The 24,334-nt window shown below is 38.4% G+C and overlaps 1 protein-coding gene across 4 annotated transcripts in view; it reads right to left on the bottom strand.

Annotated features, from left to right (window-relative positions):
- CADM2 (cell adhesion molecule 2) overlaps positions 1 to 22,365 on the bottom strand; it is a 918,732-nt gene extending 896,367 nt beyond the window's left edge. For all 4 annotated transcript variants that reach the window (XM_084801707.1, XM_084801709.1, XM_084801708.1 and 1 more), the window contains exon 1: positions 22,153 to 22,365. In XM_084801707.1, the coding sequence (XP_084657833.1) occupies positions 22,153 to 22,213 (61 nt within the window). In that variant the 5' untranslated portion in view covers positions 22,214 to 22,365. The remainder of the gene's footprint in view (positions 1 to 22,152) is intronic.
- Between the last annotated feature and the right edge of the window lie 1,969 nt (positions 22,366 to 24,334).

Here is a 24,334-nt window from a genome sequence, read left to right as displayed (position 1 = left end):
ATGCAAAGAAAATGCCAAGGTGTTAATATTCAAATAGAAAAATATCACCATCTTAATTTCAACAGAGATAAAATTTTAAAAGCTTCATTAACTGTTTACAAGACATTTCAAGAATGTAGCCTTTGTAATTATTATCAATATTTCAGTTATTACCATTTTGTATTTGTCATGTGTTAAATACTAAATAAATTGTCAAATTAGTCCTTGTAGGAAAGTAAAGTAAAATCTGTATTTCTCTTAAACAAATTTTATATCTTCAGAATAATATTCTTAAAGCCTATCTCAAATTCTGATAAATTCATTGATACAGACACATGTATAATAATAATAAAGAAGTTGTTTACACACATCAAACTCTATTTTATTCACATTTTAATTCAAAATATTAAAAAAATGTGAGCTTGAATGTATGACTAGAAACACAAAATTTCATTTTTCCTAAAAATCTGGCCAACATACATATTCTATGACCTTTATCCTCTGAGGAATCCTAAAATGAGCTAGTATCTCCCTGAAAACATGTCCTTCCAGTGTGCTATGAGAAGGACAAACAAGTCCAAACACTACTCCAGTCCTGCAGAAACAATGTGCTATCTATGATATGTGCAAAACATATCAGCTGCAACATTCCAGGCTGGCCATGTGAAGAATCAATTATACTATTTATACGACACGTGGTGGTGGTGATGTGTGTGTAGCTTACATAAAACAGGAGTGTAAAGAAGCATTAGCAAAGATTTTCATACTGCTTAACTAGTGCCTTCCACTAAATGATAATTGTCCTTGATGTGGCCAATGCAGGGCTGCAGTTGCTTCTAATCCTTAGCAGCTCGGCTGTTGGTACTTTTGTACAACTGCTCACTACCTTTGGTGATGTCAGATCTCATTTTATTCCTAAAACCCATCTGTACCAAAGTCAGACGACTCCAGGAGTAGGGTTAATACTTTCAACAATGAGATAGTATGGATAGAGTAGCATATAGTTTGCTTTCAAAAAAGAAAAGGTTTAAAAGAAAGAAAGAAAGAAAGGAAAGGTAAGAAGAAGGAAAAGAAAGATGAAGAGATTTTTTTTCTAACATCAAATGCAGACACACTCTCCATGATGCCCTCATAGCTGTAGGATGTCAATATGCAAGTGACTTAGCTTTTTCTGCCAGTATCTAAATTTTTTTCTAACAACAACCTACTACATTAAGATTCCTCCCCTTCGTCTTACTTCTTTCTTGAGCGTCTTGATTGCAAACAAACTTTTAAATCACAGAATAAAGTGTTTATATTTTTGCTGTGATTACTTCCAGGGTAGACAAATCTCTTGTATTGGGTTAGTTTTTGTTTTTACTTCTAAAATATTCTATTAAAAACATACACCACATCACTGAACAATCTGCATCCAAAATTTGTTTTAACTATAAAATATATTGAGTGTACATCATATTTACCTTGATAGCAACATACCCTGTGAGATAGATAACCATAGTTTCCATTTTTCAGGTAAAACACCTTTACATCAGAAAGGAAAAACCACTTCTAACTACTACAAAGAAATGTATTAGCGAAGGCCAGACATGCTGGATTCTATCCGGACATCCCAGCACTGCCTTCTGCATCATCGTCTCTGGTTTCGCTTCTCCAAATACAGAACACAGTTTTATGTAAAGCAGAAGTTTTGCGTGGCTTATCAGTATTATTTAACCAGAAACTCTCCAAATGAGGAAGATAGGATGTCAAAGTGGAAGAAATTCTTACCATGTTCCTTTCCAAAACATGACTAAGTAGATTATTTAACATGGACATATACAGTTTATGTTTTGCTGTTCCTAACAAATTGATTTGAAACCCACTAATAGTGTAAGCGAGGTGATCAACAGCCTGACTTGCATTTCCCAATTCTGTCTTCTCTGTAGCAATTGCAAAATCCACAGGCTAAACGGCAACGAGTGAGGGGGAGGGAGAGAATAAAAGAGCGTTGCCTGCAGCTGCAGCTGACTTTCTGGCAGAGTGGAAAGCCACTGTGTTGGCAGCTGAGCCTGGCATCTGGGTTGCTGGTGAATTAGGCTGAGGACTGACCTCCCTCGTCCACAAGCACTCCACATTTGCCTTGGTCCATAATGAATTCAGATTTACTGTTTTCTACAATTATGATTAGAGTTATGAAATCTTCTCCAAATTAATCAATAAAGCCTTCATTTAATGACACACTCTTAATGGAAATAATAAGCATCTGACTTGTTTAAGAAAAAAATATACTTGGTTAAAGTGGAAATCTGGATTGCTTACAAACTGCACAGTTTTGTAAGGAGATACATTATGATTTAAAGCCACTGGGTTCCCTTATTTTATCTTGAAGAGAGTTCACCTTTAAGTTATTAAATAAAAGAATAAATCCATCTCTTTTAGACACCAAGAATCACCTTACACTACTTTAGTATGTAATAATCTTTTCTGGAAATAATTTCTTAATTAAAACATAAAGGGATGTTGAAATAATTTAAGAATATTGTCTTTGTTTTGAGTCTTAATAAATTGAAATTCAGTTACGGAATGTGCTTTAAAATAATCTTCCCTTACTGGAATCTCTTTCTTGAACAAATCAGTTTCCCTTTCCAAAACTTAAACTTATATCCTGATAATCTAGATACTTTATCAGGTGAGAATTCCTTCAAAGATAAGCCTGTATCACACTCTTTTTATAAAGAGTAGAATAAAAATACAGAAATACAAAAAAGCATATACATTTACACACATACTATAAACAAGAAATTGAATAAAATATTTGATTTATATACTACTGTACAAATAAGATTGTTAAATATTTATCTCACATATGTACAAAACTTAAGACATATGTACAAAGCTTAAAACACTTAAAATATTTTATTCTAAGAACCTAATCAATATTATGTATACATAATATTGTATGTGCCATAATTTTATAACAACTTTGTTTAATTAAAACTTTTCACTTAGTGGAAACAACATAATCATACCCTAACCTTCGCCAAGCACTTCCATTTATTTTGATTTAGCTGCTTCAACGGAGTCAGTCTTCAAGCTGAAAAGGATGTTTGGAGAGGATCCAAGCCTAACACCCTCGGAGCACCTGACCCCTAGAGATCATCCCTGTGACTGGGACTGCATCGGCAAAGTCATAATCGGCACATTCACTCTCGATGCTTTGTACATGTACTTTTCATTTAGACTGCTCAGCCTCTAAAATAAGACTTAAATAGAGACAAAATGAGATCACGTCTAAACCCAAACTGTTGTGGCGTTCATTTTAAACTTTCATCCAACTGTGCAAAAACATTTCTTTTATAGACTTTCCCACATAACCCATTATGAGCCTTGGTTTAACTTTTCCCTACTTAATTCAGTCTCAATTTCTTTTATAAAGGATGCATGTGTGAGCACACAAACACCCACCCACACACACACACACACATGCTAAACTGCTAACAATGATAAACTCAACAAAAGCAAGAAAATGTTCTGATCTTTCAGTAAATAAACACCTAAACTCTAGCTTTCCCTTGTTTAAAATGATAAGCAAAGGTGGTATTGTGTTCTACTTCAACCCCAGTGAGCACTGCGACAAATATTCTAAAAGAACAAACTCTTCTGATGGAACACGAGTCACTACAACTCCTAATATTGTAACCAACAGTAGGAAATGCTACTACTTAGGGCCCCTGAAATACTATTAATTTGACTAATAGCTACTATATGCAGTTTCTCAAAACATATTCTTTCCTAAAAACTAAACAAGACAAAAATAATAATAAAAAAAGAAAAATCAACCCAGCCACCAAAGCTCTCAAAAAAAACATGCAGAAAATGTTCTTAAACTTGAAGATACAAAATGTAGAGATCTCCAAAACATACAGCTCTTGCTTGATGACAAGCCTAGAAATAGCTGGAAAATTAAAAATTAGAAAAATAATAATGTATATCTATAATTTCTGATAAGGATTCTAATGCAACAACAAGAAGGAGGATATTTTAAAGGAACACATCTCTTCATGTTTAGGTCAGTAAAAATGGCCTATTCATGTTTTTTTTTTTAACTTTTCATTTTAAAATTGTATATGTATGGGTATTTTGCCTATATGTATGTCTATGCACCATGTGCATGCAGTAGCCAGAATAGGGTGTTAGGTCCCTTGGAACTGGAGTTATAGATGTTTGTTAGCCAGCATGCGAGCCCTGGGACTCAAATCTTGGTCCCATGAAAAGGCAGCCAACTCTCCTAAACACTGATACAGTCTCTTCAGTAGCAATCCTCCTCATTTATTAGTTTGTAACACATATAACATTCAATCTATACAATATACAAACTTAAATGACTAGAGAACTCGCCCCCCACCTCCCTCCCTCTCACTCCCCCTCACTACCTTCCTCGCTCCCTCCCTCCCTCCCTCCCTCCCTTCCTTATTTTCTTTCTTTTTCAATTACTTTGTCTTTCAACAATCATTGCTTATACTTTTGGATATGGAAGGCTGCTTCCCCAAATGACATAGGATTTCTTAATTGCTACCAGGCTGTGTTCCCTTTCAAATGCCTGGCAAGTGACACATTAGGAAGTAAACGCAGAGACTGTTTTTGTAAGGTTTGTTTTGTTTGCTTGTCTTTATCTTGTGGAAACAAATCAGTGAAATAAAAGTATTTCCCTGCCTTTAAGAACAGTTCTGTTTAGATGGGTATTTCTAGCTACACATCTTAATATGTGTAGCTATTTGGAGAAGCTGGCCATCTGTCAAGCCCTGTCAGAGTAAGAGTCTCTAGAGATTCACATGGAAACAATATTAGGACCTGCTTACCATGTACCTTAATTTGGAGACCACTTAGGTCCTGATACAATCAAAAGCAACTAGTAAAAAAAAATACTTAAAAACTGTCCACGCTGATGTACACTGCAGGTAAGTGTATGTGAAGTGTGTATCACTTTCTGTGATAGTTAACCATGGCTTCATTTCAGGTGTGCTTGGTAGGTTCACTTATAATTCCATGTTGATGGTCATAATGTTCTTTGTTAGCCATGATCTTCTGTTACCATTACATACCAGGAATTGGAAATGAGTGAGTAACCCAAATTTGTATTGATTTCTAGCAAAATAGTTTTCATCATTAACACTGATGTTACAATGTCAGTGGACATTAAGTCCACTAGATATTGGTCTGTGGGTTTGGGATATAATTATACATCAAATTACTATGAGAAATTTGTATCATGATAACGAAAATATACATTAAAAATATCTATGTCCATCCTATGATATTCTTGCTTTTATCCTCTTAATTACCTTCAGCCTTTTCTCTATCTAGATCACCAGCTTTGCTGTTTCTGATCTCAAAGAAATTCAGAAAATGTCTACTTATTGTTAGTTTGGCTTTTGTTGTTTTTTTGTCTACCTTTTAAAGAGAAAACACCTTTAGATCCATGAGACATAAATCTTTTATCATCGATGAAACAAAGAAAGATGAAAAGAAGCCTTTGCAGAAGTTTCTGTTGAAACTTGGGAAAACTAACATGACATGCCAGGGCCATCTGCTTTTTACCATTGATCATCCATACTCAATGGTTATGCCATATTGTCAAAGATTATCTATCATGAAAAATAATTATGTGGCATGCCTCTTCTTATTTTAATAAAAGGTCTCCTAAAAAAAATAAGACTGATCATAAGAAATGATAAAAAAAATGCATCAAACATTTAAAATCTGTATTGGTTTATATTAATTAAATACATTGAGCTTCATTTTGGCCTTCCCATGCAGGTATATAATATGTATGTTTATCATATCTGCCACCACATCATTGTCATGACTTATCTCTATCCCATTCTTATTGGTCCTTTTTTTCCTCCAAAGTATTCTCTGTAATGTTTTCATGGCTCCTGAGTTTTGCCATGATATGTTTGCTATAGCTTTACTTTTTCTCATCTCATTTTACCTCCAAATTATAATCAAACATCAGATAATTCATAATACTTAAAATACTTAAGAAACCAAATAAATTAAAAAAATCTCCATCTTAGAATAAAAAGCAAATTTTAATATATTCACTTGAAAAATATTCTTCCAATTTTATGTATTTAAAACTAATGTGCACTGGCCCTTGCATTAATCTTATGAAGCTTTCTACAAGATAAATCCAGTATCTATTGCATTATAGTCTCTAGACAATAGTATCTCTGAGAAATTTCATCTCCCAAACTATGAGTCAACATTCTGATATTAAGTATATTTTACTTTTGCTTTTTAAATTGTTTACTTCATTTGTGGCGATTATAATATAAAAATTTCAATTTCCCCTTTATTTTCCTCTCTTCAAACCCTCTCACTTATCTCTCCTTGCATTCTCAGTTTCATAAGTATTTTAATTCAAAAAATATATAAATATCGTTAAAGTTTCCATTGTACATTTTATCACCTAAAAATTATATTTAAAAACTAGAAATTATTTTGATACAAAAAGTATTACCCCAAACAAATTTTAAACTTTTTATATTAAAATTATATTATATTTATTCACTGCTGGTTTTGGCAAAATATCATAGGCAATATCTAACCCTTTTTTTTCTTTTTTTATTAATTTATTCTTGTTACATCTCAATGGTTATCCCATCCCTTGTATCCTCCCATTCTTCCCTCCCTCCCATTTTCCCCTTATTCCCCTCCCGTATGACTGTTCCTGAGGGGGATTACCTCCCCCTGTATATGCTCATAGTATTTCAATATTTATACTATAAAAAAATTGGAGTTTTTATGAATAAATAATGTAGTTTCTGAAATTTCCCTAATCCAGACTCTTCAAATATTTTCTTTAAAAATATCAAACAAACATAGGCCTAGAGGTTTGATAGACAGTCACTCTTGTTATATTAGAAGATGCTCATCTTACAAATTATCTTTCTATATCATAAAATGGAAGCACAGATAGGCATCTTGAAATTCTACAAAGTGATTCTGTGTTCCACTGGTAAATGATTTAGAAGATAGAATGGAACACAAAGGATCTTCTACATAACACATGCTATTTCTTATGGTATTCTGAATGGTTTTGTGTTTTTAAAGACAACAAAAATGCTAATATCAAAAGAAAAAAATAAAGTGGTCCTGCTCTGTTGAAATGATTCTCAATGAAAGCACACAGGAAGACTTCAGAGAACACTATCGTCTCACAGCCAGAGATTCCTTATTAAATGAATTTGATGATAAATTTTTCAAAAATAAAATTACCACATCATTGGCTTTTTGCTTGTTTGTTTGGTTTGTGTTTGTTTTGTTTTTTGAGACAGGGTTTCTCTGTGTAACCTTGGCTGTCCTGGACTCACTTTGTAGACCAGACTGGCCTCAAACTCAGAGAGATCTGACTGCCTCTGACTCCCTGAGTGCTGGGATTATAGGAGTGCGCCACTTTGTGCCCAGCTATCATTGGAATTTTGTAATTTGTACGTAATTTATAATTTCTTATGAAAAACAGGATATCTTTCAACAGAAAAATTATAATACTCTCTAAATTTTTTCTTCATTCTTGAAGTATTATAGTATCTCAAAGAAGGTATAATTCATAACAAGCAAATACACACCAGGGTTCAAGATATCTCTCTCTCTCTCTCTCTCTCTCTCTCTCTCTCTCTCTCTCACACACACACACACACACACACACACACACACACGCACACTCACACATTGAGTTTATGTACTGTGAGCATTTTAAATTAAATAGTTTATAAATCCATACAAAACGTCATCACTTTATATTCCAATGTAAATAATGCTATAGGTTTTGACAAATAAAAGGCCAAGTACAAGATTTTCAAAAGACATAGATAGATAAGACATGGGTGATTTCAAATTTTAATATACCTTAAATATGGAAGGCATGGGAAAATACTAACATGATATCTTCCTGCTTAAGAAGAATGTCTTTCTGTTGCAAAATACTTCTGAAAACAAAAACGTAAAAGGCATGCACTTTTTCAATTGGTAGAGAAGAATGTCAACAGGAGAGCAAAGCTGTGTCTTTCTTAACACTTACTGCATCAGTGTTTCACAAACCTAGAGCAGGATCAAGGCAGCCAGGAGGCTAGAAGATGACAGAACAGCACCACCTAGGCCCCTCTGGAAAAGTCTCCAAGAACGCATCTCTCGCTTTGTAAAACTGAACACACATTCAAAGTAAATCGTTTGATATGAAACTACACTCCAGAAAATTATCGCCCTCAACACAGCATTTACTTAAATTGCTTTAATTTAAAAGTTTCTTATGAAATAAAAAAGAAAGTAAAATTAAAGATAATGGGCAAGCTGAAGTTTTTCTAACTGTGAATTACACTCTGTTGTATGTAATCCAGATAAATAAGTCCCTAAATATACACTAGGCCACTACCATTATAACTTCTCAAGTGTATAGCAAGAAAATGAGAAGTGTGACTTTATCTATTACATATATATTGTCTGTACCAAGCTTAGCACTAGCAAGTAAAAAAATAATACTGAGAAATAACATATACTGTTAGAACTATGATGTCATTCCTCTTTTCAAGTTATTGAAAGAAGTTGTTTGTCAAGTTGTTGAAAGAAGTAACGATATTTCAATAATATTTATAGTTTTCATTTGCGGTTAGACATTTTCTTCTCAATATTTTAAATTATTAGGAAAATTTATTTTTGAAGTTATTAAATGGCACGTTCGTGCCTTTCCTAGCTTTGTTCTCTAAGTGGTCCAGATTTCAGTTAAATTCGGAGCTGACTCTGCAGGAAAGTAGGTTTCAAGAATGCTGTTTCATCAGCAAGCTCAAAAATCCATGTTGTAACAGTGCAGGTTGCAATCAGGCACAACATTTCATAATGTAAGTAAGAACTGAGGTCATATATGTGTATACACACACACACACACACACACACACACACACACACACACACGTGTAAAATGTGACACAGCACAAAGGGCATTGTTTCTAGATAAGGCTTTTTAAAAATGTTTTCCCTGAGGCACAGCAGCTCTTTAAAGGACAGTGGCTGGTACCATCAGAATTGCTCAAGCAGAACTCCAGCTCTGAAAAACTAAATATTGCTCCTAGTTCCATAGATTCTCCTCACAGACCTCCCTCCTCCCCCACCCATTTTCCCTCTTTTGACCTGGTCATCTACTGTTCTGGCCTGCTGGGCCTTTATGAAATTAAATGAATCATCCTCTTGAACAAATCATTCAGAATGGAGCTTGCTTGAATATTTCTTGTTCACTTGTCAGCTTCTTTCAAGTTGTGTTAATAAAAAAAAAAAAAAGGAAAGAAAGAAACTGGCATCATAGTGAGAATGTTTTCAGGATAAAGGGCTGGGAGAAATAAGAGCCCTTTGATCCAGCCTTAAGTAGAGAAATGTTAAAAGCCCAGTGAATTTTACACCATTGTTGTTAAATCAGTGATTTTGTCACTCGGTTGATATGTCCACACTCGGTTCCTGTTGAAAAGATACTGCAATAGGAAGAGAACTTTTATTTTCAATTCTTGAGAAACGAACATGTTCTATCCCTTGATATTTCATTATGTTTTCCCATAGACTAGAGGCTCCATAAGGACAGAGAATGTTTCAACCTTTTTCAACCATATGCCCTGGATTTAAACAGCCGATGAATAAATTGTGCTTAAGAAAAGCAAAGGTTAGTAAAACTTTTTATAATTTTTATACTACATAAACTTTTGAGTCAATTGAAACTGATACTAACCTCAAAATTACAAGTTGAACTCGGTTTAATTCTAACAAGAAGAATGACTAATAGGTACAGAAGCCTTAACTTTAAAAACTGTGCACAGGTATGTGTTGGCGTGAATGTATGTGCACTGCGTACATGCCTGATGCCCAAGGAAAACACAAGAGATGTGTGGTCTAAGGGACCTGCAGTTACAGAAGGTGGTCAGATGCTAAGTGGGTCCTGGGGAGGAGTCGCAAGTCCTCTGCAAGAGCAGCATTTACTCAGATACTCAGCTGAGCTGTCTCTGGCACTAAAATTCTTAACTTTGGGAATGAGCTGCACATACCACTTAATAAGAAGCATGTTTAATTTAACCACAGACTGGGGGCTACAGAATTAATTGACAAAATGTACAACAAACAATGAAAAAGTCCAAAACTTATATTGACACTCGTATCTGAGCAAAATGCTTAATCGCAGAATAATGAAGGAGAGACAAATAAGAAGGGGTTTTTTTTTCCCTTTTCTTTCATCTCCCCAACCAAATGCAGATTAGTGTTATGCTGACTGTACTGCAGAGGGACTTTAAGTGGAATGGAAGATTCACCTCACCATCACTACAATCATGCGTCAGGGACTAGTCATTTCAACCTCTAGGTCTACACAGACAAAAACAAAGCCGCAATTCTGAATGAAGGCCTCTAAGATAGGGCGATGAGAGCCGAATCCTACAAAAACATCTTAATGTGTTTCTGCTTCTGGGAAGTCTCAGAATTCTAAGTCTTAGTACGATGATACGTTTCTTCTGCAAAATAAACAATTCTCGCTGCAGATCTGAAGACACGTAGCAGGCCACCCACCCTTGCACTTCATGGAAGCTGCTGCTCAGCAAAAAGCTGCAGCGTCTATGGACATCAAGGATGAGTCTTAGGTATTGCAGCCTCACTCCTCCCTCACCAGTCATAATGACACCAGGACCACTGGCTGAGGAGGTCCTTGCAGGCAAACCGTCTTAGAAGACAGTAAAGCCACTATTAAGCCCAAAGAGATTAGTGTCTTTGGTCTGCCCACATGCATTAAACATATTGTTTACTGCAAGCACACTTACGCTACCATAATACCCTTCGGGATTGTCTGTTATGGATAACTGAGAGCTTATCTAAGGATGACTAAATATTTTGGTAAAATAAGGCAAATTTCAAAATTAAACTCACTTATGATCTCTCTAAGACCTCCAAGGACTATAAACTTCTTATGTGTTAATGCCTCCATCTTAACTATTACATGTAAGTGAATAAAATGAATTATAGGAAGGCTATAACATCATTAATGTTACCAAACCTATAGAATAGCTATAGTAAAAATATAATAAAGAATCAGACAGGAAATTATCTGACAAGGATTTACTTAGTCAACGTCTCTCTGTAAGGACACCAATTCTATGGCAACATCATCCTGGCCTCTGGTAAACACTAAGTTAGCTTAGGTAATAACTGAGTCATGAAACAGTCGGGACTCTAAAAGCCACCAAGGAAACTGAATTTTTAAATGCAAAGGAAGAAGAAAATGCCTTTGAAGGAAAGCTGCATTTACCTGGCGCTTTCAGGAAAAAAAAAACAGTCTTAAAACACTTTGCATTGAAATGGAGTCACTGCAGAGTTACAGTCCTTCTCTGTCTTGAGAGGTCTCCTTGGCTATATTTAAAATTCGCTTCCAAAAGCAGTTAATATCCCCATCCTACCTTTCCCCTGCTGTTGAAATGTTAAAAGCAAAACCAAGCAGACGCATCACAACTAGCATAGGTCTCCACCTGAAGAAGCATGACTAAGCATTTAAAAACAACAACAGTGTTTTTGCCCAGTTCTGAGAAGCAGCTCTGCAGGCTGAGAACGCACCCTAAGTCTCCCCTGCTTTAGCGACTAATCGGAGGATGCCTACTTGGTATCTTGGCAATAACAAAAGCAGGTCAGTGTATTCATAATCTCTTGGATCAAGGTCAGTTTTTAATTCCTCCTTGTTGATACATTTATCTGGAAATGACAGCTATTAGAAGGAGCCGGATAAGGAGACGTGCTTGTGTTTAAACAAAGGCATCATTAGGAATACTTTGGGAACTGGAAATAGAAATCTATAGAAAGTAAAAAAAAAAAAAATGTGTTTACCCCAAAGAAGTCAGAAAGACTCAGCTTGAGAGAAATGTTCCCAGTACAAATCTGAGCTGACTGCCAGGTCTGAGAGCAACGTGAGTCTACAGTTCAGTTGAGTACATCAGTGTCTACAATTCTTTCCTGTTCTGAGCATCTTTTTTTGATTGTCTTGTATATTATATACAAAGAAAAAGTCACACAAAATATTTATTCTATTTACATGACTAAGTTGACATGTTGGCAGTTATAAATACAAAAATATCTGGATCCTATTAAAGAATTGTCACAATTAAATGAATTGAAAGACAGCTAATCAGTCAATGAAATGCAATCATTTTTTAAAAATACAGAACAACTAAGATGAACTTGGATTAGAAAGAAGCCTGCAGTGTGTACCTTGCACTCGGAACGCTTACAGATCCTAGAGGAGACCTCAGTACATGACCTTCAAAATGCTCTAAAAAAACTGTGAAAGGGTTATATAGTCACACACTGGACACAATAAAAGGCTTAGCACTTTCAATAACTAGAAAGACATAAATGCTCATAATAATCAATGAAAATAAAAGGCAAATGGCATACTTTGTGTATTAAAACAAACATGTCTGACAAACCCTATAGGTACTGGGTACTGCCAGTAGCTAAGCTGTAAATGGCTTTAAAGTATGCAAGTATAAAACAATGAGGCTTCTTTATTTAAATAATTAATATGTCCATTTATAAAAGGTTTTCACTGTCCAAGTATAAATTTTAAAAAGTCATAATTACATCTTAAACCAGTATTACTTATGGCATATGTAAAGCATGGGAATGCATATAAGTAAAAGAACACAATTAATATAAAGTACTTTGAGTATCAGGTAATGCAAGCAATCTGTATTCATGAATGATAGCATGCGCTAAGCAAGTAATTCTAATGTTCCATCCACAGATAACATCTCTTTAAAAAAAAGATTTTTAAAAAATTTAAAACCCTCTCTTCTCTCATTAAATGCTCCCAGTATTCCACTTGCTTGCAAATAAAACCCAGAAAATATCATGTCTCAAATTTGGCATTGCACTGACATTTGACAGGCCATAAAGACTGCAGGCAATTAATGCTATCTAAAAATCTATAGCCTCACACGATAACCAGCAAAGCATCAGGACCCCACCACAGCAAAATGTGTTAATGGGCTAGTTAGGGAACAGATTATTGACATAGTCAGTAGAAAGAGTAAAATGAACAGTCCCTTATTCTGTGTAAAGGATGCACATTTCTACTTATTATTTTATTTCGTTCCGAAAGAAAAGAACTTTTTAGAAATAACAGATACTATATTATGTCTCACAATGGTGAATTTAATTCTTCCTTGGCAGAGACACTAGCAAATACTGCTTGCTATATTGGTGCCACAGAATTGCCTACAGAGACACTCCCCTCTGAATACCACCTACACATTCATGTGACAGTGAACTTACAGCTAGACCCCTGTTCTATCCCATATGATCCCTGAAAAGGCTTTGAAATGAGGCCACGTGCATAATTAAGGCACACTGAACATCACAGTACATGTAACAAACTAGAGTATTATGAATCCTCAGGGAAACCTCATAGAACTAATGTATTTTCTAAAGAAAGCTTCACATGAGTAAAGGGAGACTCAAATGCTAATTAGATCTTCTCAGAGAAAGCTATAGAAAAGTTGTTGCTTGAATTCTGCAGTTGAGCACAGAATGGAACATTTGTATACAGGAGACTGGATGAAAAAGAAAGGGGGCTTGATATAAAAGCCCTTCAATAGATGATTTACACAATTTGTGAGAAAATAAACCAAGCGAAGCTAAAATAAAAAAAAATATAACAATGGGAGAATTCTCATCTTTCCAAAAGGGTTAAGTATGAGAACTGATTTCCTATTAGAAAAGGATTATGTAATAACAGAGGGAAATACTCAGCCCAGCATATGCTAATTTAGTCAGCTTTGCCAGGCATTGCTGTGTGTTTTTGGCTGGCTGACTCACATTCTTTTCCTCCTTTTTTTTTTCCCCAATTTTTATTACTAGACAAAAGAGATGGAATACTCAAAAAGAAAAAAAAAACAATAATAACTGCAAAACATTGAGGTCTGCCCTTTGGTGGTTGAGAAATTCCATTACTTCTATGTCTTCAGAAACTATCATTTTACAAAAAGCTCTACTTCTTAACTAGTCATCACCCTTCATTAATGTCTTCTAATGTGCACTATTCCAGGTTGGTAGGACAGTAATTAAAAGGGGTCGTTATATTCCTGGAGAGCACAAAGCAAGCTGAGTTACTATTCAGACTTCAACAAATGAAATAGAAAGCAGTAGCAAAGGAATGGCCGTTAAGTTTTGTTTCAACTTAAGCTTATATGTACAGATTGAAAAACAGAGGACATGGGAACTATGAAACTGAACATGAAGTAGAGGTCCCAGAGACATTTCCTACAAGAGGAAGGATAAAGGGCAAGCTAAAAATAAAAGGTGGAATTATGAAGAAATTACAAGTATATTTTGTACACTGAATAGTGGAGGCTTTTGGTGTTTAAAAGAACACTATCAAGGCACCTGCATTTTTCACTGTAAACAACTTTATCCCAGAAGCTAAAAATACTTCGTTGCAAGATAAATTAATTGGCTTTATAAGTTACACAGAATCAATTAAGTACCACGCACGTATTCAGCACTCACATCTTTCTCAGGAATGATGGTTTCCTTTCTGCACCCAGGGATGAGGAGTGCAGCACTATTACAGGCTAACCATCATAACATATATAACTTTATTAGGGATTCAATTCGACCTCTGAAAGGTCTTTTATTTCCCTATAACATGAAATTATTGGCACTGCTTGATTGCTTTCCTTTAAGATTTTTGTGTTCCTAGAAGCAAAGGAACACTTATTTTTATTATATAAACCATCCCTATCTATGACTAGACACAGTCTTCCTCTGAAGCATTGAGGTGGGTGGCAAATAATTTAAATATTAAAGTGGAATCTCTTTGCTCACTCAGCAAGAGTGACTCCCAATGTTGGATAACGACTGTCTTAATATTTACTTCAGACCTCTAAAGTATACTGTGAATAATGAATGGGCAGCCTGATCTAAGGAAGATCTGATAACTTCATCTTCCATCTAGTCAGCAGCCATGATGTGCTCTCTCAAATGCACAAAAGATTCAGAATAAATTCTCAATCCTATTGAATTGCTTCACATTTTAAATCGTGGTTGTTTTTAGCGGAAGAATTCATTCTTGTCACTGTTGAAGAAAACATTTTTTAAAGAGAAGAAGAAGATAAAGCCTAAGGAGAAAGCAAGCTCATCCTTTCCTCATAAGCCCCATTATTATCACAGATTGCAAAAAAAAAAAATCTAAAAATGTTTGATCTTTGGTCGTAAAGGTCATGGTGTATTTTTAGTCTCAACATGCACGAGTATACATGACTAAGTAACTGAGGAATATTTCCCTTCTCAATACTTAATTCACTTATTTTGGCATTATTTAACTCATACTTAATTAAGAAGAATATTTACTTGTATAATATTTAAAGAGAATACCTTTTCTAAGAGGAAAATAATTTGTTATCTCTTTAAGGAGACCCACCAAACACATTTAGAAGTGTTTGAGGGCTCACTTCTTGGATAAAAATCAATATGCACAGTATGTCAAGTGTTTTTGTTCTGTAGCAAATGGAATTCGAGCAGAATTGCGTTCCTGACTGTTATGTGATAGGCTTTCATGGAGTGCCAAAAATAATGGTAGCTGCATAGCTATTGCTATCCTTAGGAACTCATTTGATGACTTTTCATACAGAAATCCAACACTCTATAATGAGGATCATAAAAACATATGCCACTTGTCAACACCAGTACACCTGAACATAGATTAAAAGGTTACTTCCTGTTTGTCCAAACAATGACAAACAATAACAAGGAAACAAACAACACTCTCCTGTGTAGTATAGGAAATACTCAGACTGAGGCTGAGAGCATATCCTTAGAACACCTCCAGACAGTGAGTCTATTTATCACAGGTGAAGCATAGGCCTCCTGGTTAAACTCTGCTGTTCCTCTCCATTAAATTGATCACAAGCCTGATAGTTTACAAGAAAAGCAAATGCTCACCAGGACTTAATGAAAATGTACATAATCTCACTAGCGGGGATTTATGAATCTTTGATTAAAATCTGTTTTCTTTTCTGTTTTGCCACAGGATGGTGTGATTGGACACTATTTGAATTACTTCTGGTTTTAAAGGGTTAAAACATTGTTCGTGTCTACCATGAGCTACAAAAACACTTCCCACTTCTCTCTCCTGCCACATGACTCCTTTCCTGCCTTTGCCTGCTGCTGCAGAACACTAAAACCTAAGATGTCATTTGCATCATCACACAGCAGGGGGCTTCAGAGCCTCCAGCTCCAGGCTTATCCTCACTACCTCTTCACAGGAGAAATTTAGGGAACATGCCTTTTTGGTACTTCAAGAACTATACTCCAAAATTCTTGACATTTTCAAATAAAATGTTGGCAATGAACTTGTCCTTTAAAGCATATTATGTTAAACCAGTAAATTTAAAATATGCCTTTCTTTTTTTTTTTTTTTTCATAGAATGAGTTTGTGACCTAAGTTATAAATTATTTGGGACTCTTAATGTTGAGAAATAAAAATAAATGAGTGGAGGAAAGATGTTGAGAATAATTAGACTGAACTCATAGAAAGGTGCATATGCCTGTATCTAACAATAACTATATACATTTAAGTTTTCACTAGGATATAACTGTTTTAGAAACAAATATAGGCTTACAAAATATCAAAACTTTTTCATGTATGTTACAAAGTATGAATGCTGCTACATTATGAGGCAAAGATACTACAAGGGCTGATTGGAAAACACGCATTGTTCAATGCCGTTTGATTTATTATATACTTACTAAACTAAGGTTGGAAATCGCACAGAAATGTACATTGTATTTGCCCTTGGGGAGATCATATTTATTTTTACCACTAGGTTCCTAGAGCTATAAATAGAGTAAGTTAGAAAGATAGCTACCAATTTGGCAAAAGTCTTCTACTTTCTCTTGAGAAATTTGCTACTTGTGTTTGTGATTGTTTTCAACAATCTTCAACCTACCTTTTTCTTCTTCCTACTCAAATCACCAATATAGAAGCACTGACTTTGTCAAGCTATTTAATGAAGTGAAATGCACTGAAATAAGAACTCTCTGAATAAATATTTCAGGACACGTGTCAGAAAGCTAAAAGTAAAACAAAACACAGAAACAACACACACACACACACACACACACACACACACACACACACACACACAGTAACATTTTGGCTAAAATCTATGTCACGGTATTTATTTATCCTCAGATCCTTTGAGCCAGAGTATCCTACTGGCTCCCTATTTTAAAGGGAAAAGTAATGTCAGGCAAAGTTTATTCCATGCCAATTTAAAATATGTAATTAGGATGTCATCGAACAAATTTTTCACTTACATTTTACTCTTTAAGTGATTTTTTTTCTTTAAGAAAAACATACAATCTCACTGTTTCAATGGGGGGGGGGCGAACAGTTTTGAAGTATCAGATACACGGTGGAGGACACAGGCACCAGTAACCTTGGCTGCTCCTTAGTCATGCCATATTACACCATCCAACAGTATAACAGTTGCAGAAGCAGAAAAAAGGCACTGAGACAATCTTCCTCATCTTGAGACAGTCAAGAAACCCAGAATCCTTTACAGAGAAATTTTTGTTTTAAATTACTGTTCCTTCTCCTGTTAGCTGCTTCACCCAGTCAGACTGTGGCTTACACCCAAAGATACTTCTTTTCAAAGTGTCTGTTCTCAACAAAGGGAGGAGCCCTAAGAAACGGGCTTGACAGGACTTAAGTTATTTGGGTACATGTAAAAGAGAGAAGAGATTTGGAAAGCATTCATGTGATGGCAAATGTATTTCACATATGGTGCATTTTGATAAAATACATGGTGAAGTTCAGGACATAAACATGTACAAAGTAGCAAGTAATAGATATATTTACCTGATTGTTAATCTGAAGGTGTTTATTAGTAACTATAGCAAATTATGAATTGGAATATCTCAGTACAAAAACTAGTAAGGCCCTTGTATTTGTAAGACTCGGGGGGAGAGAGAGAGAGAGAGAGAGAGAGAGAGAGAGAGAGAGAGAGAGAGAGAGAGAGAGAGAATGAAAATTCAGAAAACCAGATGTCTCCACACATGTCTATTCTGTTACATTCTGCTTTATATCTTCTTCCTTCCCAGGCTCGTCTTCATGTGCACAGGACCCTCCACATCTCAGCAGTGCCCCCTCAGGCATGGGCAGTGATGTGGTTTTAGAAAAGACTGAGCAGTATCTATTTCATGGCCTATATAAGAGGTCTTAGTTACAGGTGTTAAGTGTGTGCCTGTGTATTCTCATTTCACTTTCCTCTTTCTTTCCCTTTCCTTGATATGGAATAATAAGAAAACAATGGTATCTTAAAGTATCTTAAAGCTGAATTCCCCCCCCCCTCCTTTTTCTTTATTTTTGTATTTCCCAACTGATATTTTGGTCTGAAACAAATATTGATTAGACCATATTTATTTTCTATCTATTATTTTTGTAAGGATCCATTGGGAACAAACTCCTAAAGTGATACTGAAAAGACCTAGGACAGCCATCCCCTGTAACTACCTTCCCTTCATTTAACACGGTTTCATTCTGACCATTGGGTTATCCTCTCTCATATTAAGGAATGAAAATGCAACTTTGTTTTGATACAATGTAAACAACAAATAGTAACAGTATAAAGCACAGAGAGTTAAAACTCCGAAACACACAGAAGATATATTTTTTTAAAAAGTGTTTTTGTGTGATGCATACTGTAAAACTATTAAGATAATATTTTACCGAGTGCATAAATGGATTAGCAGTAAGTGACAAACGCCACCACAGTGCTGCTAAAGCTAGAATGTAAGGAGCTACAGATTTACTGACTGTAGCATTTGCCTAGTCATAACTAGTAGGAGACAGGGCAGACTCCTCCTAGCCCAAATCAGCTGTTCACTAGACCCCTAACACCCTTTCTTCCCTGTCCACAGAAAGACCTGTGAAGTGCTTAATCTGTGTTAAGAAAATGAAGCCTGCTTTTTCCCCAGTCTAACCAACACCTAATCAAACAGTAGGCTGGTGAAAGAAACATAAATCAGAACCCGAAAGCAATTTTTATAGCCAAGAGGAAGAAAAGGCAGGCATGAGCAATTTGCTTGAGGAAGAAATGACAACATCCACAAAGTATGATATGTTTGTAGGATCCAGTGTTTGATAAATGTGAGGCAGCCATTGACAAGAGAAGACAATTCACATGTGCTTGCGCCCTCTGCCCCCCTTTCTCTTCTTTGTAATCCTCTTTAGTATGGACTAAGATGCTCAGGAGTATTCAGGCATCATGGAACTGGTGCTCATTCCCCTGACTGCTGTAGAGGATGCATATTTATTTATTTATTTATTTATTTATTTATTTGAACATGAGACTGGTGCTGCTGCTGGCTGCAGTAGTGAATTTTCCTTGCCATACTCACACCCTTCCCAGCCCCATCTTCCCCAGTATCCTAGTCTGTTGGAAAAAGCAGCTCTCTCTTAGTCATTGGTTTACATACTCAATAAAAAGACCCATGCCTGTGATGGAATCTCTCCTTTCTGGGTTAAGAAGGAGTAAATCCTTCCCAAGGATGAACAATTTCTTCTCTCTCTCTCTCTCTCTCTCTCTCTCTCTCTCTCTCTCTCTCTCTCTCTCTCTCTCTCTCTCTCTCATATACACACAGACAGGAGAAAGGGAGAGAGAGAGAGAGAGAGAGAGAGAGAGAGAGAGAGAGAGAGAGAGAGAAGAGAACACGCAAGCACAAGCAGTTATGCTTAGTGCACTGAATAGACAATTCACTGGGAAATGTTGAAGGAAGCCAGGAGGCGACCCTCAAGCGTACTGCACGGCCCACATGCTCTATAATAAATAATCTCTTCGCACCAGCCAGTAGCATGTGCGATGGCCAGACAGTGCAGCCGCGCCGGATTTTCATCGCAATCACCAAATTAACTGATTTCCCCAGATCTCTCTTCCCCTAACTGGTGCATACAGCCGCCAGCTCGCCGCGAAGAGCGCGCGTGCTTCCTCTCTCAGCTTCTCTCTCTCTCTCTCTCTCTCTCTCTCTCTCTCTCTCTCTCTCTCTCTCTCTCTCTCTCTCTCTCTCTCTCTCTCTCTCTCTCTCTCTCACACACACACACACACACACACGCAGGCACGCACAGAGGGAGGGTGGAAAAACACAGCTGAGAAATCCAAGTTACTGAGAGGTGAAATAGGGACTCTGAGGATGTTTTCTAGGCAGGATTAGAAATCCAAGTAAAGCATCAGCCACCTGGGTTACTAGTACGAGGGTGGGGGTGTGAGCATCGGGAAACGGGACCGGAGGTGTGAGCAGGGAAAATGCACTATCTGCTTTCTTAGTGACTCTGGTAAATTACATTTTAAATTTATGTCGATGTAAAACACAGTTTCCACTACATTTCAAGGAAACATCTATACAAGGTTATTTAATTGATTCAGAAATATTCTGGCCATCATTTCATTCACATTCATAAGTATGCATAAATAAACTACTGTCTTAATCTATACCCCCAGAAGACGGCAGGAAAAAGGCTTCATTCCAAGAACTTGCTGAAAGATGGTTCATTGACCTCATTTAAATCCTGCAAAATAAAATACCATTTGGGTTTTGATCGCCCGTGGGTCTATGTGTGTCTTACTTTCACATTCCGTTTACCCAGAGACAAATAAATTTTATCAACTTATCTTTCTTACAAATACTAAATGGATGACAGAAAGGTTGGAGGTGGACATAGATTTATCAAAAAGAAAAAAAAAGAGTCATCCAGCTTTGAAAAAAAAATTATCGACCACCGTCTCGCATTCATCCTTCCCAAATCTCTCATTCAAGCTGCATCCCTGTACTACTCTTCAAAGCAACAATCTTCCGCCTTTTGGTTCCTGCACATGCACACGCCGCCTCTGCCTTCTCCACCACCCTGAAGTGCCTTCTCCCATACACTCTAACTACATTGCCATTTATTTCAAAATTGGCACCGTCCATCCCTTCCGTGCATCCCACCCTTCAATCCTCCAAACGAGAAGGTCTGGAGCGAAATGAAGCCGGGTCCGCTAGCCGCTTTTCATCCAGACCAGTGATTTGCATAATAACTGTTTTGTGTGGTTTCCTCCACTGCAGTCGCAGGGTTTTTACACTTCACGTGAAAGGGTGATATTAATTACGGAAAGAAGCGGCAGACAGAGGATAGACAGGTAGAGATTCTGAGAGAAAATCAAAAGCAGTGAAGTAACTGCCAGGGAACACACATTTCTTGCTTAAAAAAAGAAAAAAATAAAGCAACCCGTACAGACTGGATAATAAAAAGTCGATGTGTTGATAAAGTGGATTTATGTCCTTTAAATTGCCCCTTCGTGCTCCCTTTTTAATTTCTTGTTTCATTCATATTCTCTCTCTCTCTCTCTCTCTCTCTCTCTCTCTCTCTCTCTCTCTCTCTCTCTCTCTCTCTCTCTCTCCCTCCCTCCCTCCCTTTTCCGCTCGCTCACTCTCCTCTCTCTCTAGCCCAGACCCAGACAGAGTCCCCCTTCTCTTCTTAGGTGAATGACACGTCTCACAACCCCCACCCCCCACCCCGGGGATGTTATTGCAATGCACACGGTGCCGCCGCTGCTGCTGTTCTTGCGGTCGCGGGAGCTCGCTTCCAAGGCTCTCACACACTTTTTAAAGACACATGTATGAGATGGTAGTGGGAAGAAGAGGGCGACCCTAAAAGGGGAGGAGGTTAAAGAGATGACAAGAGGTGGAGAGGGTCGCTTAAGAGCATGATGTGGGAGGTGGCTGGCGAGGGTGGGTGGGGGAATGTAATGTTGAGACAGGCACAAGTTGCCAACCACCCTGGGTGGGAGGGGGGTGCTGGCGGGGATCGAGTTGGGTGGAATGAAGGCAGCTCAGGTGAATGAAAAGGCAAAAGGTGCCGCGTAAGGAGCAGCCTGCCGCCAGAGCTGGGCTGAGCCAGCGCTGGAGAACCAACCCGCTGGTGCAAACTGCCACTGCCCCCTGCAGCAACGGGGCGGAGGGGGAGGAGTGGAAACCGCCGGGCACTGGGGGATTGCCAGGGGAGAGTGGAAATACGGGGTGGAATAGAGAGGATGGGGAATGGGCGTGAAGTGAAGCTACCCACAGCGGGGCGGGGATTACCTTGTAACAGGAGCCCGCAGACACTGTAGAAGCGGAGAACTGCGCTGCGTTTCCAAATCATGGTCCCTTCTCTAAGGGTCTGGGGAAGAAGGATCGAGGGGGCAAGAAGATGCTGGTTGAGCAAAGCACACAGTGCAAGAGCTCCGCTGGTGTCCTCCTCCCGGCTCCCGCTGGACCCACGATCCCGCTGCTGCTGTGTTCGAACCCGCGCAGAAGCCGGTTGCGGGCAGCAGAAGCGGCAGTGGCAGAGCACCCGCAGAATGGGGTTTCGGTGGGCTAAATAGTTTCTGCTGCTGCTGCTGCTGCTGCTGGTGGTGGTGGTGGTGGTGGTGCAGCCCCGACACCCGATCTGCTGGGCACCGGTTTGGAGCTTGCCTTCCGTTCGGAGCTCGTGGCAAGTCCCAGAGCCCGCCCGGAGTCTGCTCAAGCAGGTGATGCAGAGATGCTGGGGTGTCGGGGAAGGTGCAGGCGAGGGCTGCAAGGAGTGGGTAGGTCACGGAAGGGAGGGGTGAGGGACAGGGGCAGCAAGCAAGCAGCACCGCCGGTCGCGCTCCGGCGTAAGAGTCCTGGGATGAGAGGCGGCAGCAGTGGTAGCAGCGCTTGGGAGCGGCGGCGGCGGCTCTCGGATGCTCCGGCTGCAGCAGCAGCAGTGGCGGCGGCGGCGGCGACGGCGGCGGCGGCGGCGGCGGCGGAGGCGGCGGCAGTAGCTCTAGCGAGCACCAGACACAAGGGCAAGCTCAGCGCGGCGAAGGCCCCGCCCCTTCCCTGGCCAGGGATAGGCACCGCCCCCTGACCAATGAAAACACACCCACCCACCAGACCGGGCCAATAGCAGCGAAGGTTGGGAGGAGACAAGCGCCGGGAAAAACAAACAGGCTTCTCAAGGACCCTTCGGGCAGGAAGCTCTGAAGCCCCCTTCCACGCACTCAGGGCCGGTATCACCACCTTAGAGGTGTCCACGTGCTAACTTGATGGGAAGACAGCCCTCCTCAGAAACAGGTGCTGAGCTCTGAAGAAGGGTTCGGCCAATCGCCACCGCGAGGGGGCGGGGTTAGCTGAATTTTCACCCCCACCCCACCCCACCCCACTCCACCCCACACCCCTAGGTTCTGGAATCCGTGGTGCCAGAGCTTGGTCCTGGGTGCGAAGTTCTTCTGCGCATTTGGACTCTTAGAGCAGATGGTGGCTGCACCTGCCCACTCACCAGCTGCAGTAGCAATCTTTAACGCTCACAGCCACAAAAGGGAGAGATTGCTGAGGGCGTAGGAGAGGCTAAGTATAGGGCGCTGAACACCTACCTGCCGGCAAGAACTTGTGGATGAGAAGACTTAGAAGTGAAGGGAAATCACGTTGTTGTTGTTTTTCTTAAGGAATTTTACATATTCCTCGTCCACTTCACCGCCACTGCGTAGCTCTGTGAGCGACTGCATAGGTACCGAGATCAGAAAGAAATGGGTTCAAATCCCATAGCTGACAATTTTTGTTTCACACTACTTTGTCGTGGTTTACTTAAATGTTTATTTCTGAAGGCTTCTCAATTTCAAAACAAAGATAATACTAATGTTTTTTCTTAACCATTGTTAGGATTAAAAAAGGAAAGACAAAGATGTAAGTGTGGACCACACGGTAGTCTAGCAGTGAAGAGCAATTTTTCCAATTGAAAATAACAGTAAATTTCAGCAAACCCCATTTAAAATTCCAACAATAGTCTTTTTTTAAAAAGGAAATGTATTTCATTCAACAAAGTGACATAAAATGGTCAGGAAGAACCACTTATTACAAGCCAATACGAAAAATTTGGCCTTTAGAAGATGAAGCTTAAATGAGCAAGGCAAATTAAATGCAAGTTTTTTTTCTAAGTGAGCTTAAAACGTAGTTCCCCCCCCCCCCACAACCAGTTTTTAATGGAACCAAATTAGCAGATGCTGTAGGAGTATAGGAGTGTGGAGTCAGTCACAATGTAAATAGGTTGGCTAGGTTTGATATCGCCACACAATAGAAGCTTGCAATCAAAAAGACAGACAAAGTTGTGAGGCAACGCCGGTGTGGATCCCCTTCATCCTTTCTTTCTCAAGACTACTTCCTTTGTGGAAACCTTTTATAAGCCCACTCTTTCCTTTTAGCTAATAACCCATTCATATCTCTGCCCACCTCTCTCTCTCTCTCTCTCTCTCTCTCTCTC

The sequence above is a fragment of the Acomys minous genome, assembly GCF_964271855.1.
Source record: "Acomys minous genome assembly, chromosome: 11".
Lineage (NCBI taxonomy): Eukaryota > Metazoa > Chordata > Mammalia > Rodentia > Muridae > Acomys > Acomys minous.
This window is presented reverse-complemented; position numbering and strand designations above follow the sequence as displayed.